Source organism: Sus scrofa, chromosome 6 (genome assembly GCF_000003025.6).
Source record: "Sus scrofa isolate TJ Tabasco breed Duroc chromosome 6, Sscrofa11.1, whole genome shotgun sequence".
In the NCBI taxonomy this organism is placed as follows: Eukaryota; Metazoa; Chordata; class Mammalia; order Artiodactyla; family Suidae; genus Sus; species Sus scrofa.
In genome coordinates, this window is record NC_010448.4 from 65241532 (window position 1) to 65255447 (window position 13916).

The 13916-nt window shown below is 58.2% G+C and overlaps 1 protein-coding gene across 1 annotated transcript; it reads left to right on the forward strand.

Moving 5' to 3' along the window:
- On the forward strand, window positions 1194-13348 carry CCDC27 (coiled-coil domain containing 27). Its single transcript, XM_021097590.1, has 11 exons — window positions 1194-1382; window positions 1845-1977; window positions 3126-3221; window positions 3365-3576; window positions 6204-6377; window positions 6854-7256; window positions 7427-7557; window positions 8808-8885; window positions 9176-9388; window positions 11975-12079; window positions 12735-13348. Exons 1-11 carry the CDS (start codon window positions 1194-1196, stop codon window positions 12858-12860), a joined length of 1860 nt encoding a protein of 619 aa, XP_020953249.1. The 3' UTR covers window positions 12861-13348.

Here is a 13916-nt window from a genome sequence, read left to right on the forward strand (position 1 = left end):
GAGTCTGGCATTTTCCACTCCCCTTGAAGGATAGGCTGGAAGACTATGGGCTCAAAATACAGTCTTTTTAAAGTTGAGGGAGTTCCCTGGTGGCTTCGTGGGTTAAGGATCCAGCATGGTCACAGCTGTGCATGGAACTTCATCATGCTGAAAATAAAATAATATGAACATTGAGATAAAAATCACCATTTTAAAGTGTCCGTTTCCACGGCATTTAGTCCTTCCACATGATGAGCAACCATCACCTCCATCAGCCTCAAACATTTCCCCCCACTTCCCTCCAGAAACCCAGGACCCACGTGCAAGCTCACCCCGTTCCTCCCTCCTTCCTGCCCCAGGAAACCACCAGCTTAGGGTCTGTCGCTGCCGACGTGCTTAATCTGGACATTTCAAATAGATGGAATCCCACCCAACGTGGTCTTTTGTGTCTGGCTTCTTGTGCTGAGCAGAATGCTTCCGACACCAAACTGCAGTTAGAGAAACAGGAAGGGGTCCCAAGGAAACTTTTTCAGGTGGCAGCCTGATGCAGAGAAAGGCAGACACCATTTCTTGATGTCCTTTGCGAGCCCCAGGCCTGTTTATCCAAGAATCTGGGAGGGCGAGGTTTTAGCAAAGTCATAGTCAGCCTCGCTCCTCCCTCCCAGCTCTATTCTTAAAAAAGAATTAATCAATTGTAATAAAATTTTTAAAAATAATAATAAAAAATAAAGTAAAATAAAAAGAATTACTCTTTCAGGTGTTAAGAAATACATCTAAAGTTGGGATCCGAAAATGCGTTGTTTTCACACGAGAGCCACCAACACAGTGTCAGATTTTAAATAAGGTGCACCACTGGGGGGAGGGGCGGAGGGAGGAGGAGGGGGGGAAACAGGAGAATGGGCTGCTAATGCCCCAGGGCGCTTCTGTACCCAGAACATCTTGGATGGGCTTCTGGGTCCCCTTTCCACCAGAAAATTAGGACAGATGTCATGACTCGTTTCTATGGAAACATCTGTGATGCACACCCTGCTCCCAGCATCCCTCAGGGCCTGGAGCTTTGGAAGCTGGTCTTCTGCCAGCCTCTGCTGGGACGTGCGGGTCCACGCCTGGGACTCTGATCCCCTGGACACCTTGCTGGAGACCCGGAGGCCCCTCGATATCCGTCGGCATCACTCTTTGGGCAGCCAGTCTCCGCCCTTTGCTCCAGATTCCCCATGGTACCCATCAGGGCCAGCACGCCGCCCAAGAAGAAAAGTCTGGTGCCCAACTTGATGGAGAAGGGCCTGATGGTCCTCTGGAAAGTGGCCAGCCGGGCCCAGCAGGCCCCAGAAAGGAAACTTCACCCCAAACAGCGTTCCCCCAGCAAGTCGGCTCAGGCGATCAGCAACTACGCCCGGAGGATGGTACGGAGCTGGGGTGGGGGTAGGGGCGGCCGGCCTCCCCCAGCTCCGCTCACCGGCTTCTCCTGCTGGGTGAAGGGCCTCGGGGGCGGTGGGCCAAGAGGAGAGAGCTTTCCGAGTAAGTGTGGGTGATGGAGAACGATGGGGGGGCGGTTCTGGGAGTGGACGGCATCAGGGAGGGGAGACGCCGTGTTTGCCCTGAGCCTGCCGTAGAGGCAGGAGAAGGCGAGGGGAGAAGAGGAGAAAGGGCGGGCGGTAGGGTTCAGGGAGGTACCTGTGCTGAGGGAGACTGGAGAGTCAGCCCGGCTCCCCAGGGGCCCCCGAAATGCACGCGCCTCCGGGCGCAGCACCTCCTAAAGCAGAGTCCCCAGGGCCCTCATCCAGCATCCAGTCTTCCGGCGACGGCGGGGGCGGCGACAGCCCCCGGCCCTGGCGCTCCTACCGTCTCATTTTCGGGCTTCGCAGCGTGATTTCAACATCAACGCCAGCCCAGGGGACAGCGGCTTCGCATTCCAAGTGGAGGAGCTTTGGAAGAAGTTTCTCACGCGTCCCGGCTGCCCCCAGTTCAGTACCCGCCCCACATCCATGACCCACCACGGTGAGCATCTCCGACGGGGCCCGCGGGGACCCTGCCCCCTCCGAGCGGGACCCATGGCACAGGGAGGCCGCTGGGTGCTGGCCAGATGGAACCTGCCCGGTGGCCGCTGCTGCTCTTCTGAAGTTCCCTCTGCAGGAGCCGGAGTGGAATAGGCAGCCGAGTGCGGGTCCAAGGGGGGTAGGAGGAAACGTCCTCTTCCTTCTCAGGCGTGTTAGTATTTGTGCGCCCCCCCCCACTGCCGCCCTGCTTTTTCTGTCGTCTCAACCACCAAAGATTAGGTAGGGTTGAGGGCGGGGAGGGAGAAGATGGAAGATTCTGGAAGCTTCAGGAGAGGTCCAGAGGGCTAAAGGCAGCTCTTTGGGTAGGAGCTCTGTAAGGGGCCTCAGCAACCTTCTCCTCTCACCCATGCTCCTCTGATTCGAGGATCAGAAAAGGCAGCCAGGGCGCTCAGCGGCCACCAGGGTGGCATCGATCAGGCCAGGTGGCCTCCCAGACTCCTGGTCCAGGACCCAGGCTGCTTCCATCTCCCCACACGCGACAGTATCCTGAATGGTGGTGAAATGAGGCTAAATGCCAGCAGCCAGAACGAGGGTCCTGTGCACAGATCTCAGGCAGCAAGAGCAGGGGCCAAGCAGGGGCCCCACCCACCGTCCAGGCCCCAAGTTCCCCTTTCTCAGCACCGGGACCTCAGAGAGCAGCCAGCACGCTGGGACCAGGGGTGGGGCAGGTGTCTGGGAAGGACCGAGCATCCTGGGTGGGGGGCTGTGTCCACATACCGGGCACAGGGCACCTGCCACTGCCAGATTCCTGGGGACCTAGAGGAACGGGTCTGGCCCTTGCAGAGGGCACGGGGGCTCTGCAGAACTGGGAGGAGGAGCCACCTTCACAGGAGGGAACGTGGGACCATCCTGCCAGGGGAGGAAGAGCCCAATGGCAGAGATTTTCAGGGGCCACATCAGCGGTGGGCAGGAGGGCGGAACCCCGTTTCAGTCCAGTCCTGTAATCCAGTCCTGTGCGGCCGCTGCAAAAAATCCCCTTTCACCCTTAAAGTCCTGCTGAAAAGGAAAGGAAATACTGGCCCCTGCACTGGCGGTCTCGGGAAGCCCCAGTCTTAGCCGTCATCTGCGGGCACCTTCACCGTCCTGCAGGTTCAGCCATGACCCTCCCTCTGCCCGAAGACCTGTGTGTCGGCTCTGAGCCCTGGAAGATGACCAAGGCCCTTCCCTCAGACACAAAGGCAGATGGTGAGAGCAGGGCCTGCTGAGTTCTGGGCGGACAGACAGGGTGTGAGAACCGGGTGGGGGCAGGTGGGTGGGGGTGACCGAGAGGAGCCCAGCTGGGCAGGGAGGGGTCTCTGAGGGGAGTCTTGGAAGGGGGGTCATTACAGAAGATGCCAGGGCCACTCAGGACGGGAGGAGTCTGACCCCCGCCCCTCACTTCTCGACAGGCCGCCTCCTTCCCTTTAGCAAGAGCGCCTGCGAGTTCAGTTACCCGCGGAGGACGAGCGAATCCCAGGTGCCGAGCCCGACCCCCGGCAGCCCGGTCCTGCCGCAGAGCCGCCTGAGGAAGCCTTGGTACATCTCTGTCATCCACGAGAAGGTACATCCAGCGCAGGGCCAGGCAGCACCACATCCTTTAAGCCACTGCCAGGGACCAAACCCGCATCTCCACAGCGACCCAAGCCACTGCAGGCAGGTTCTGTACCCCCGGAGCCACAGTGGGAATTCCCATGAATATTCATTTTACCTTTCTTCCAAAAACTGGACCTCCAAATTTTATGAGACATTTCACAAGCAATTCACTTTCAGAAAATAGCGTGAGCGTGTGTTTAGAATCCCACAGACACGAGTAAAAGGAACGTCTTTGCACTGCTCTTAGGAGCGGAGATGATGAGCGTGGCCGCAAGTTGGCTGCCTCTGAACAAAGATGCCAAAATAGAAACGCAGAGACAGGAGTTCCGGTCGTGGCACAATGGTTAACGAATCCCGCCAGGAACCATGAGGTTGCGGGTTCGCTCCCTGGCCTTGCTCAGTGGGTTAAGGATCCAGCATTGACCTGAGCTGTGGTGTGGGTCGCAGACGCAGCTCAGATCCCGAGTTGCTGTGGCGGAGGCCGGTGGCTACAGCTCCGATTCGACCCCTAGCCTGGGAATCTTCATATGCCATGGGAGCAGCCCTAGAAAAGGCAAAAAGACAGAAGAAAAAAAAAAAAAAAAAAAAAAGGAAGAAGAAACTCAGAGACAGAGCTGGAGGAAACAGAAAAAGTAGCTTTAATAGCCAGGCAAAGGGAGAATAGAGCAGGCTAGTGCCTTAAGGACCATCCCCCCCCACCCCCAGGGAGTAGTAAGGAGTCTTATAGTGTCAGGGAACAGGGGGGTGGGGTCAGCTTGAGGACTTTCTTCTGATTGGTGGGTGGGTGGTGAGGTCACTGGGAGGCAGCGTCCTCTACCTTCTAGTTCCAACTGGTCTGGGGTCTCTGGGCGTGGGGGCAGTGCACAGTTGACTTTGTTCACCTGGTGGGGGTTTCAGCACCTGCCACACAGATCCAAGGACATGGCTCAGAATATTGTCTGTAGTTCTTGAGGAAGAGCTAAAGGTCCTTGACTTTGTTGAGTGGCTAAACTGTTCTGCCTTGCTTGACTCTTTTCCTCTTTCCCTGTATTTTTGTTTCTCTGATTAAATTGATTCTTTGACTAAAGTTTTTCTATGGACAAAAGGCAGGTGGAGGACATGAGTGGGAAGGCTTCACAGGGTCCTGCTCAGTTACATCAGCTCATGCACATGCACCAGCTGGGGGAAGGGCTGCAGGCTAGGCTGCCTCCAGGAGTTCACGCGGTGTCCTTAGGGCCTTCTTCCTCTCACCTCTGCCTTCTGATGCATGGTGGGTAGCACACCTGCAGCAACATGCTTGCGTTGTGCAAAGCCAGCAGATCCTGTGAACATGAGCCCTGCCTTCCTGGAACCACATCTGATTTAGACACACACACACGCATCTAAACCACCATGGTCAGGGCGAAGAAATGCGATTTCTCCATGACTGTTTTAACTTGATAGTATAAATCAATCCTACACACCCTTTACATTCCCCAGATGTTAAAATATTGTCAATGTGCTCTGTCCCCCCCATATCATTCATTCTTGCTCTGATTTTTAAAATTCCCTTCCTTGGAGTTCCCACTGTGGCTCAGTGAGTTAAGGATCTAATATAGTCTCTATGAGGATGCAGGTTTAATACGTTGCCTCACTCAGTGGATTAAGGATCTGTTGTTGCCACAAGCTGTGGCGTGGGTCATGGATGTGGCTCAGATCCAGAGTTGCCATGGCTGTGGTGGAGGCCAGCAGCTGCAGCTCTGATGGAACCCCTAGCCTGGGAGCTTCCATGTGCCGCAGGTGTGGCTGGAAAAAGAAAAAGAAAATATCTTCCTGCTGTGTTCTTTTAGTTAAACTTCCAGTTCTTTCTCTGAATTCTTGAGAGGGATACTTAGATAATTGATTGTCCATTGTTTCCCCAATCAATGCATTGGAAGGCTATGAATTTGTCCTTAATCACAGCTTTAGCTTTACCCCACATCTTGACGAATTCAAATGCTTGTTATCATTCAGTTTCAAATATTTTCTAACCTCCCTTGTGACCTCTCCTTTGACTCGTGGGCTCCCTCCGTGGAAGCCTATCACTTAACTTCCAGGCTTTTGGATGACTTCCTAGTTGTCTTTCCTTCCCGAATTCTATTCCGGCGGGCGTCTCCCTCCTGCTCCAGGGAATCCCTTTTAGCGCTTCTCTCCATTGTCCACATCTGCTGGTGACAAATCCTTTCGGTTACTGTTTGTCCCCAGACACCTTTCTTTTCTCTTTACTTTGGAATAATTGAGGGCACTGAGGTTTTGAGAGTGGAGGGGGGTGGGCAGTGGTCCCAGCCCAGACAAGACCCTGGAAGGGTGGTCCTTGGAGGGTGTGCTGGTTGGGTCCTCAGTCACACCTGCAGGCTGACTGGGAGTGGGGCCTGGAGGGGAGGCTGCCAGGAATCCCCTGGGGGAGGGTTTCCAACCTGCCTTTAAGCGGGAGGTGGCTGCAGTTAAGAGGCTCACACCTTGGGCTGGGGACTTAGGTCCAGGTGGCAGGTCTGCTCCTTCTGGGTCTGGAGCTGCTGCTCTGCTCTGTGGCTGGGGAGGGTGGGTGGGTGTCTGTGTGGTTTCATGATGCCCGGGGGCTGCCCTGTTTCTGCCCAGGATCAGTGCCTGCTCGTGCTGAGGGAGGAAGTCCAGCGGCTCTCAGAGCTGGAGGTGAAGGTTCAGAAGAAAGACGAGGAGCTCCTGGCTCTCTTGGAGGAGAGGGAGGCCTTGAAGAAGCAGCTGAAGTGCCTCCTGAAGGGCAAAGGCCAGGAGGCCTCGCTGGGCACAGGCGTAAGGGTCAGCAGGGCAGGCTCTGCCACCAAGGAGGGGGACAATTTCAGGAGGGTAGGTCTCCATGGCACGTCCCGTGGGGGAGCTGAAGGTGCAGGGTGAAGCCCTGAGGCTCCCGCAGGTATTCTGCAGGAGCGGCCCTCAAGAGTTTGTGCCAAAGCTGCAGGGGCAGCAAAGCTTCCTAAAAACCTTAAGAGAGGAGGAGGAGCTGGGGCACAGGCAGCTGCCCGGGCGGTGCCCAGGCACAGTGTCCCCCTTGCCCTCCTAGCCTGTGGCCCTCACCCAGGCCAAGTTCTCAGCCGCCCTTGAGGGGAACCGGGCAAGGGTGGCTGAGTGGCTCCTGGAGAAGCGGCCCCAGCTTCTCCCACCAGGGGTGCTGGTCAGTGGCCCGGTGCGCAGCAGTGCCCCCTTCCCAATGCCCTCCTCGTCCCACGAATGCTTGCACCTCACAGCCCTGCCCTGCATTCCCTTCCCAGACTCAAGAAGAGCCCCCCATGACCGACAGAGACAGGGACCTGGCAGGGGGCAGCTGCAAGGAGGAGGAAGACGGCCTGGAAGGGGAGGCGGCGAGGGCCGGTGGGAGCAGGAAGGGGACTCTGCAGGACAAGGGAGGCGAGGAGGAGGAGGAGGTGAAGGAGGAAGAGGATGAGGAGGAGGGTGTGGCGGTGGCTCTGGAGGAGGAGGGCGGGGAGGAGATGGTGCTGGAGCTGGAGGAGGAGAAGGAGCTGCAGGATGAGGCCATGGGCAGGAGGAGGGCTGGCTCCGTGGACGACACCTTTGAGGAGGAGCTGATGGCGCAGCTGGAGGCGTACGAGCACCTGCTGCAGGAGTTCCAGTTCCAGCTGGAGGTCGTCCGGACCAGATACTCCCTCGCAACCGGTAAGACGTTGGAGGACGCCAAGGCGGGCCAGCAGCGAGGATGCCCGGCCCTGCCAGCTTTGCCCTGTCCCTCTAAGCTAGGACCCCGCTGCGGGACCTGGGAGCCCTTAGCCTGGGGGCCCCGGGAGGGCAGAGAGACCAGCCTCGCCTCTGGCTCTCGCCCCTTTCAGGAGCCATCACATCCTTAATGCGACAAATAGAGTTCCAAGAGTCCCAGCTGCAGAAAGTCACCACAGAAAATGAGATGCTGCAGAAGGAGCTGCGGGAGCGGAAGCAGCAGCTGCAGGCCATGTCTGACAAGGTGGCTGCATCCCGGTGCCACGGGCATCCTCCTGCTGGGAGCTCGGGGCCAGGCCACCCTTCCCACCCCGCTGATGGAGATGCCCGCGCTAAGAGCCTCTTCCCTGGGGTCATGCCACAGACAGTGCCCCCCACACCCTGTGCTGCCCTCTGGCCCCAGTGCTCACCCCCTATATCCTGGGCTCCTGGGCTCCTGGCCACTTCTCAAGCATCTCCTGTTCCCTGGGTCCCAGCGGTGAGGGTGCCACCCAGCTTGGAGAGATGTGGCCAGTACACCGAGGCCTCTTCTTGGGAAGCATTTGCAGTTTTTGTTTTTTTTTTTTTTTTTTTTTTTTTGCCATTTCTTGGGCCGCTTCCGCGGCATATGGAGGTTCCCAGGCTAGGGGTCTAATCGGAGCTGTAGCTGCCAGCCTATGCCAGAGCCACAGCAACGCAGGATCTGAGCCGAGTCTGCAATCTATACCACAGCTCACGGCAACGCCGGATCGTTAACCCACTGAGCAAGGGCAGGGATCGAACCCACAACCTCATGGTTCCTAGTCGGATTCGTTAACCACGTTAACCACTGCGCCACGACGGGAACTCCGCAGTTTTTGTTTTGATCAAAGTTTTTCACACATAAAACTGCACGGAACCAAACAGTCCCACAGGCTTGATATGCCAAATGCGAGTCCAGCCCCCTCTCTTTCCTATTTTCCTATCCCCCGAGACAGCCGATTTCATTTTTTCTGACAGATTCCTGCCCTTCGAGACTTTTCTCTCTCTCTCTCTTTTTTTGTCTTTTTGCCTTTTCTGGGGCTGCTCCCGTGGTATATGGAGGTTCCCAGGCTAGGGGTCGAATCAGAGCTGTAGCTGCCAGCCTACACCACAGCCACAGCAACATGGGATCTGAGCCCGTCTGCGACCTTCACCACAGCTCACAGCAATGCCGGATCCTTAACCCACTGAGTGAGGCCAGGGATCGAACCCACAACCTCCTGGTTCCTAGTCGGATTCGTTAACCACTGTGCCACGATGGGTTCTCTGTCTTTCCTCCCCCTCTTCCCCCCAGGGGACCCCACCCTCTCCCAATGCTCTCCTCTCCGGACACTGATGTGTGACCTGGGCTGGTTTGCAGCTCTCCCCACTGCTGGTGTGGGACTGGGCTTTCTAGGGTCTGCTTCCCAACACAGTGTGTTTGGTGCCATCTTTCTGCGGTTCCGGAGGGAGCCGCCTGCATCTCACCCCTGAGCGGACCCGTGTGCTTTGCAGTTCTCCAACCTCCGGGAAGACAAGAAGCACCAGGAGGTGACAGGGCTCATCCAGAGAGACAACCTCCTCCTCCAACAGGTGCCCGCCGCGGGAGGGGCGCCCTGGCAACCGGGAGATGAACTGGCAAATCCCCCCAGCTGTGCGTGGGCCCCTAATTTCAGGCAGCACCTCCCCTCCCCATTCAGCAAATCCAGAAGCACCAACAAACCTGGGACTCCTCTCGCCATCGCCAGTGTCCCGCCAGGCTGGCTGGAGGAGCCCAGGGAGAGGTGGCCGTCTTGGGGTTGGGGGAAGGGGAGAGGGACCGGTGATGGGTCTGGGCCAGGGGGCTACACCTCCGACCCCGCCCGGCACCCCCCCAACCCCAGCAAGTGTGGCAGCTGGAGAAAGAAATCGCCAAGCGGGAACAGACAATCTCGGAACTCGAGGCCAAGGTCAGCCAGCTGCAGACTGAGGTGAACCAGAACCAGAACCACCTGCAGAGGCGGAAGCAGCTGCAGGAAGAGATGCAGAACAAGAACGAGATGGTCCAGCTGGCGGAGCAGCAGGCCCGGGTGGCCCTGGAGAGCGCCCAGTCCCGGGTATGCCCTCTCCCCCTCTGGAGGGCTCCGCCCAGCAGCCCAGCAGCAGCAGGCGGGGCAGAGCACCAGGGCGGCACCCAGGCCCCGCCCCACCCCCACCTCCCATCCTGAAATGAAAAGAGAGGGCAGAGGGAGCAAGCGAGGGTGTGATGGGTGCGGAGTCAGCCTCGGGGGCAGGAGGGAGGCCCTGCGGGGGCTTCCTTTACAGAGGAGCTGGCCTTGGGTTGTGCCCTGAGAGGAGCACAGGGATGCAGGTGGCCAGCCAGGAAGGAAGGGCTGGGGTGGGATCGAAGTGGTTACGACAAGGTCTTTTTTAAGTTCTTTCGGAGCTTCCATTGTGGCTCAGCTGTAATGAACCCGACTTGTATCCATGAGGATGCGGGTTCGATCCCCGGCCTTGCTCTGTGGGTTAAGGATCCAGTGTTGCGGTGAGCTGCAGTGTGGGTTGCAGACACAGCTCGGATCCTGCATGGCTGTGGCTGTGGTGCAGGCTGGCAGCTGCGGCTCTGATTCCACCCCTAGCCTGGGAGCTTCCATATGCCGCAGGTGCGGCCCTAAAAAGCAAAAAAAAAATAAACAAAAATTTTAACTTAGCGCTCACTGGGGGTTGGGTCTCGTTCTAAGCATTTTAAAAGTCATCCAGCCCCACGCCCCCAACTCCCCCAGCTCTGGTTTTTTTGTTTTTTTGTTTTGTGTTTTTGCCATTTCTTGGGCCACTCCCGCGGGATATGGAGGTTCCCAGGCTAGGGGTCGAATCGGAGCTGTAGCTGCCAGTCTAGGCCAGAGCCACAGCAACGTGGGATCTGAGCTGTGTCTGCAACCTACACCACAGCTCACGGCAATGCCGGATCCTTAACCCGCTGAGCAAGGCCAGGGATCGAACCCGCAACCTCATTGTTCCTAGTTGGATTCATTAACCACTACGCCACGACGGCAACTCTCCTCCAGCTCTGTTCACAAGGCTCTGTGGTGGGTTTCAGCAGAGTCCACACCTTGTAGAACCTGCCGCAGGGGGTAAACAACCCATCTGGGATCCCAGGGCTGCATGGAGGCCGTGCTGGTGTTTGAAGGGCAGGGCCCCCTCTGTGGGCTCCCCCTGCACCATTAGTTGTGAGCAAAGGCATATGGGGGGGGGGTGGCTCTGCTCAGCAGGAGCCCTTCAGTAAAGAGCTGCCCCAATTTAGAACCACAACCCTGCAAAGGCAAAGGCCCCAGGCATGTGCCTTGGAAATAACACCTTCCCTACCTGCCCCCCAGGGGGGCCGGCTGTAACCGGCTGAGCTGGCCCTCCTGTGGGGGCGGGGCTCCGGCTGGAGACGCAGTGGCATCACTGACTTCCCCCGCCCCCGCTGGTGATCCTGTGATCCTTTATAAAACTGTATTTCCTGTCCAGCTGCATTCCCAGCTACATTGTCCATCGGGCAATGGTACATAGTTGGTTCTGTTTCCTGGAGGTTCGGTAGAGGCCAGAATGCTGTTTTAAGAAAGAGTCGGAGGCTAAGTCTGGGTTGGCAGGAAGTAGTGCCATGGCCTGGGAGGGATGCCTGAGATGGGCCGGGGCGTGGAGCACTGGAGACAGATGTCCAGGTGACCAGAGGCACAGAGGGTGCGTCTCCACGTTCCCGTGAACACCTAGCATGGTGCCTGGCCCAGGGCTGGCATCAGTAGATACCAGGCAAAAGGAAAGGATGTCCCCTCCCCACATAAACAGTCTCAGAGGCAAGGTGGACACGCTTGCTCTGTGCTCAGCAGGGCCGCATCTCTCTGTGTGGCTCTCCCTTGCCATTTCTGCCTCGGTGGGGCTTCTGGACACTGATGGTGAGCAGCTGGTGCTGAGCTGTCACCAGGACTCAGGGAGACCCTGTCTGAGGGCTTCTGGGGTGCAGACCGGAGAGGTTTATCCTAAAATTACTGCTCACCTCTGGGATGTGGGCTGGGGCCCTGTGCCCCCAAGGATGCTGATGGCAGCAAACAACTCGGCAGCCACGGTAGTCCATCCCCACCTAACTCCCGTGCAGGCGGCCACAGCATGGCATGCGTCTCGTCACTTAGAAAAGGTGGAAGGACCGGGATCATAGCGGGCCGAGAGCAGGACGTGCTGCATCACCGACAGTCTTCTGGGGGTCAGCAGGAGATTGTGGCTGAAGCTCCACTGGGGAAGGGAGGATGGCTTGGGGGTCATTCAGAGGTTTTGAACTGTTTAGTTTTGACCTTGCAGCCCCTGTGCGGTGGCTTGACATGGAATCTCAGTTCCCAGACCAGGGATTGAACCTGAACCCCAGTGGTAAATGCACCAAATCCTATCCACCAGACCACCTGGGAACTCACTGGCTTTTGCAGTTAAAAAAGAAGTTGGTGTGGTAGAAAGTCTTTGGGCTTTGGTGTTAGGCCACCTGGGTCTGGGTTTTGATCCGACACCTTCTAGATCACAGGAGACCATGCTGACCTCTCCAACCCTGTTTCCAGTTCCTCAAGCAGAAGTGAGGCGAGATCTGCCCTCTGTAGACGCTCAGTAAGGCAGTGGGCATGGCAGATGCCACCTTCCTCCGCTGAAGGTGGGCTTGGTGATTTTTCCTGTGCTTACAGCTTGAAAGACTAAGAAACAAGATCATCCAGGCTGCCTTTAACACCCTAGGGATCAAGTCCTTGGCCACTGAGATCTCTGACAGTGATATCCTGGAGGCCTTGCAGGTATAAGCAGTGTCAGCAGCCTCCTCATCCCTGGGGCCACGTCTCCAGGCCCCAACTCTTGGGTCTGTAGCTGGGGCGGAAGGGAGAAGCGTGGACAGGATGCTAGGAACCTCCATTTGCATCCTGGTGGCACTATCCTTTCATTCGTGGCCCTGGGATGGTCGTCTCTGCCCAGCAGAGGGGACCACATCTCCCAGGGCTGGCAATGTCCATACTCAGTGACCAGCAGCAGCTGCAGCAAACCCACTAGGTGTGGCAGGGAGGAGCCCGGCTGCTGGGTCCAGGATGCTCCCCCGCAGCAGGAGCCCGCCCCACGCTCTGACCAGCGCAGCCTCCTCTGAGCATGCTTACTGCACCTTAGGGTGGCATTGGTTGGACTCATCTGCTGAACCAGCACCCTGGCACAGATCCCCTCCCCAGCCTTCCTCTGTGCCAACTCCTCACCAGCAGAGATGGTGCCATCTCTCCTGAGTCTTGTGCCTTCGCCCCTATGGTGGGAGTGCTTTTGGCACAGAAACTGGCAAGTGCTACAAACCAGAGCTCCCCCACCCCCAGGTTGTAAATATTCACCAGCAAAGCACTGCAGGGGCGGCCCTTCTGGGGGAGGAAAGGAGCTCACGTGGACGGGGCAGACGCTGCTGCATTTCTTTTCCAGCGGGTCATCTCAGAGAGGACCGACTACTACAACCAGCTGAAACAGAAGGGTGTCAAAGTGCCCCCCCTGCAGCAGTCGGAGATCTTATCCTCCACCGGCAAGTCCAAGAAGATAAGCTCCAAGTAGGCCGAGCCCAGGCACAGCCAGCCCAGGGAGGCCAGGATGCAGCCTGGCTGCACCCTGGGTGCCCGCCCCTTCCCCCTCCACCTTCTGCCCCTGTGGCCCCACTCTTGTGCTCCGATTCAGAATTACACCGTCTGTTAGTCATGGTCTCCCCTTCTTCACCAAGACCCCCAGGGGGCTTGGGCTACACTGACACCCCCCATTCTGAAACTCACTCCTTGGAGGTCGGCACAGCAGCCCGCACCCCCTGGCCCTTTTCCGGGGAAACCCCAGACGGAGCAGGGTGTCCTCTGGTGGTCCCTGCCTCCGGCCTCCTTATCCACCGTCTTGGGTCCAGACCCCACAGGGGTCCTCCTTTGCTTCCAGCTGCACACGCCTGCAGTGGCTCCCTGGCTGGGGTGCCCCTTGCAGGGGCACTGTTTTGCTAATGCGACCCTGTGGAAGGTGGGTCTGCGGTGTGGCACTTTTGGTCCCCTCCATCGCTCCAGGAATGAAAGCTCCGCGAGGAGAGGCACGCTTGTCTGTGTCCTTCACAGATGTCTGCGCCCCACACACAAACACGTGCGGGACGAGTCTGTCCTGGCATCTTCTCTTTGCTCTCCGCCCCCACCTGTCCACGCATCTTTCCTTTCGTGGCCGCCCTGCCCTGGCCTCCGGCCGCTCAGAGCGAGTGGAATGCCAGCAGGCGGCTGGGGACGCCGAAGACCTGGCGCCAAGCTCGGCGCACGCCCGGGGCGCCCGCGCGAACCGTCTCGTGTCACCGGTGTAGTCGGGCGCTCTCGAGGGCCCCGAGCCCTGCGCTCGAGCCCTGTTCCCCGCGGGGTCTGGAGGAGAACCGGGCGCCAGTGCGGGACTTCCAACAGTGGGGAGGGTGTTCGCTGATCCTGGCTGTGTCTGGGCGCTAGGACCCGCACGCCCCGCGGCCCCGGCTGCCCTTTGCCTCCGCAGCACACGTCTTCTGGAAGCGGGCCCCTCCTGCCCCTGCCACGCCCCCGGTAACGGCCGGACCCTTCGCCGGGCCCCACATTTTGGGGAGCTGGGCGGCTGCCTGCCCCAGGC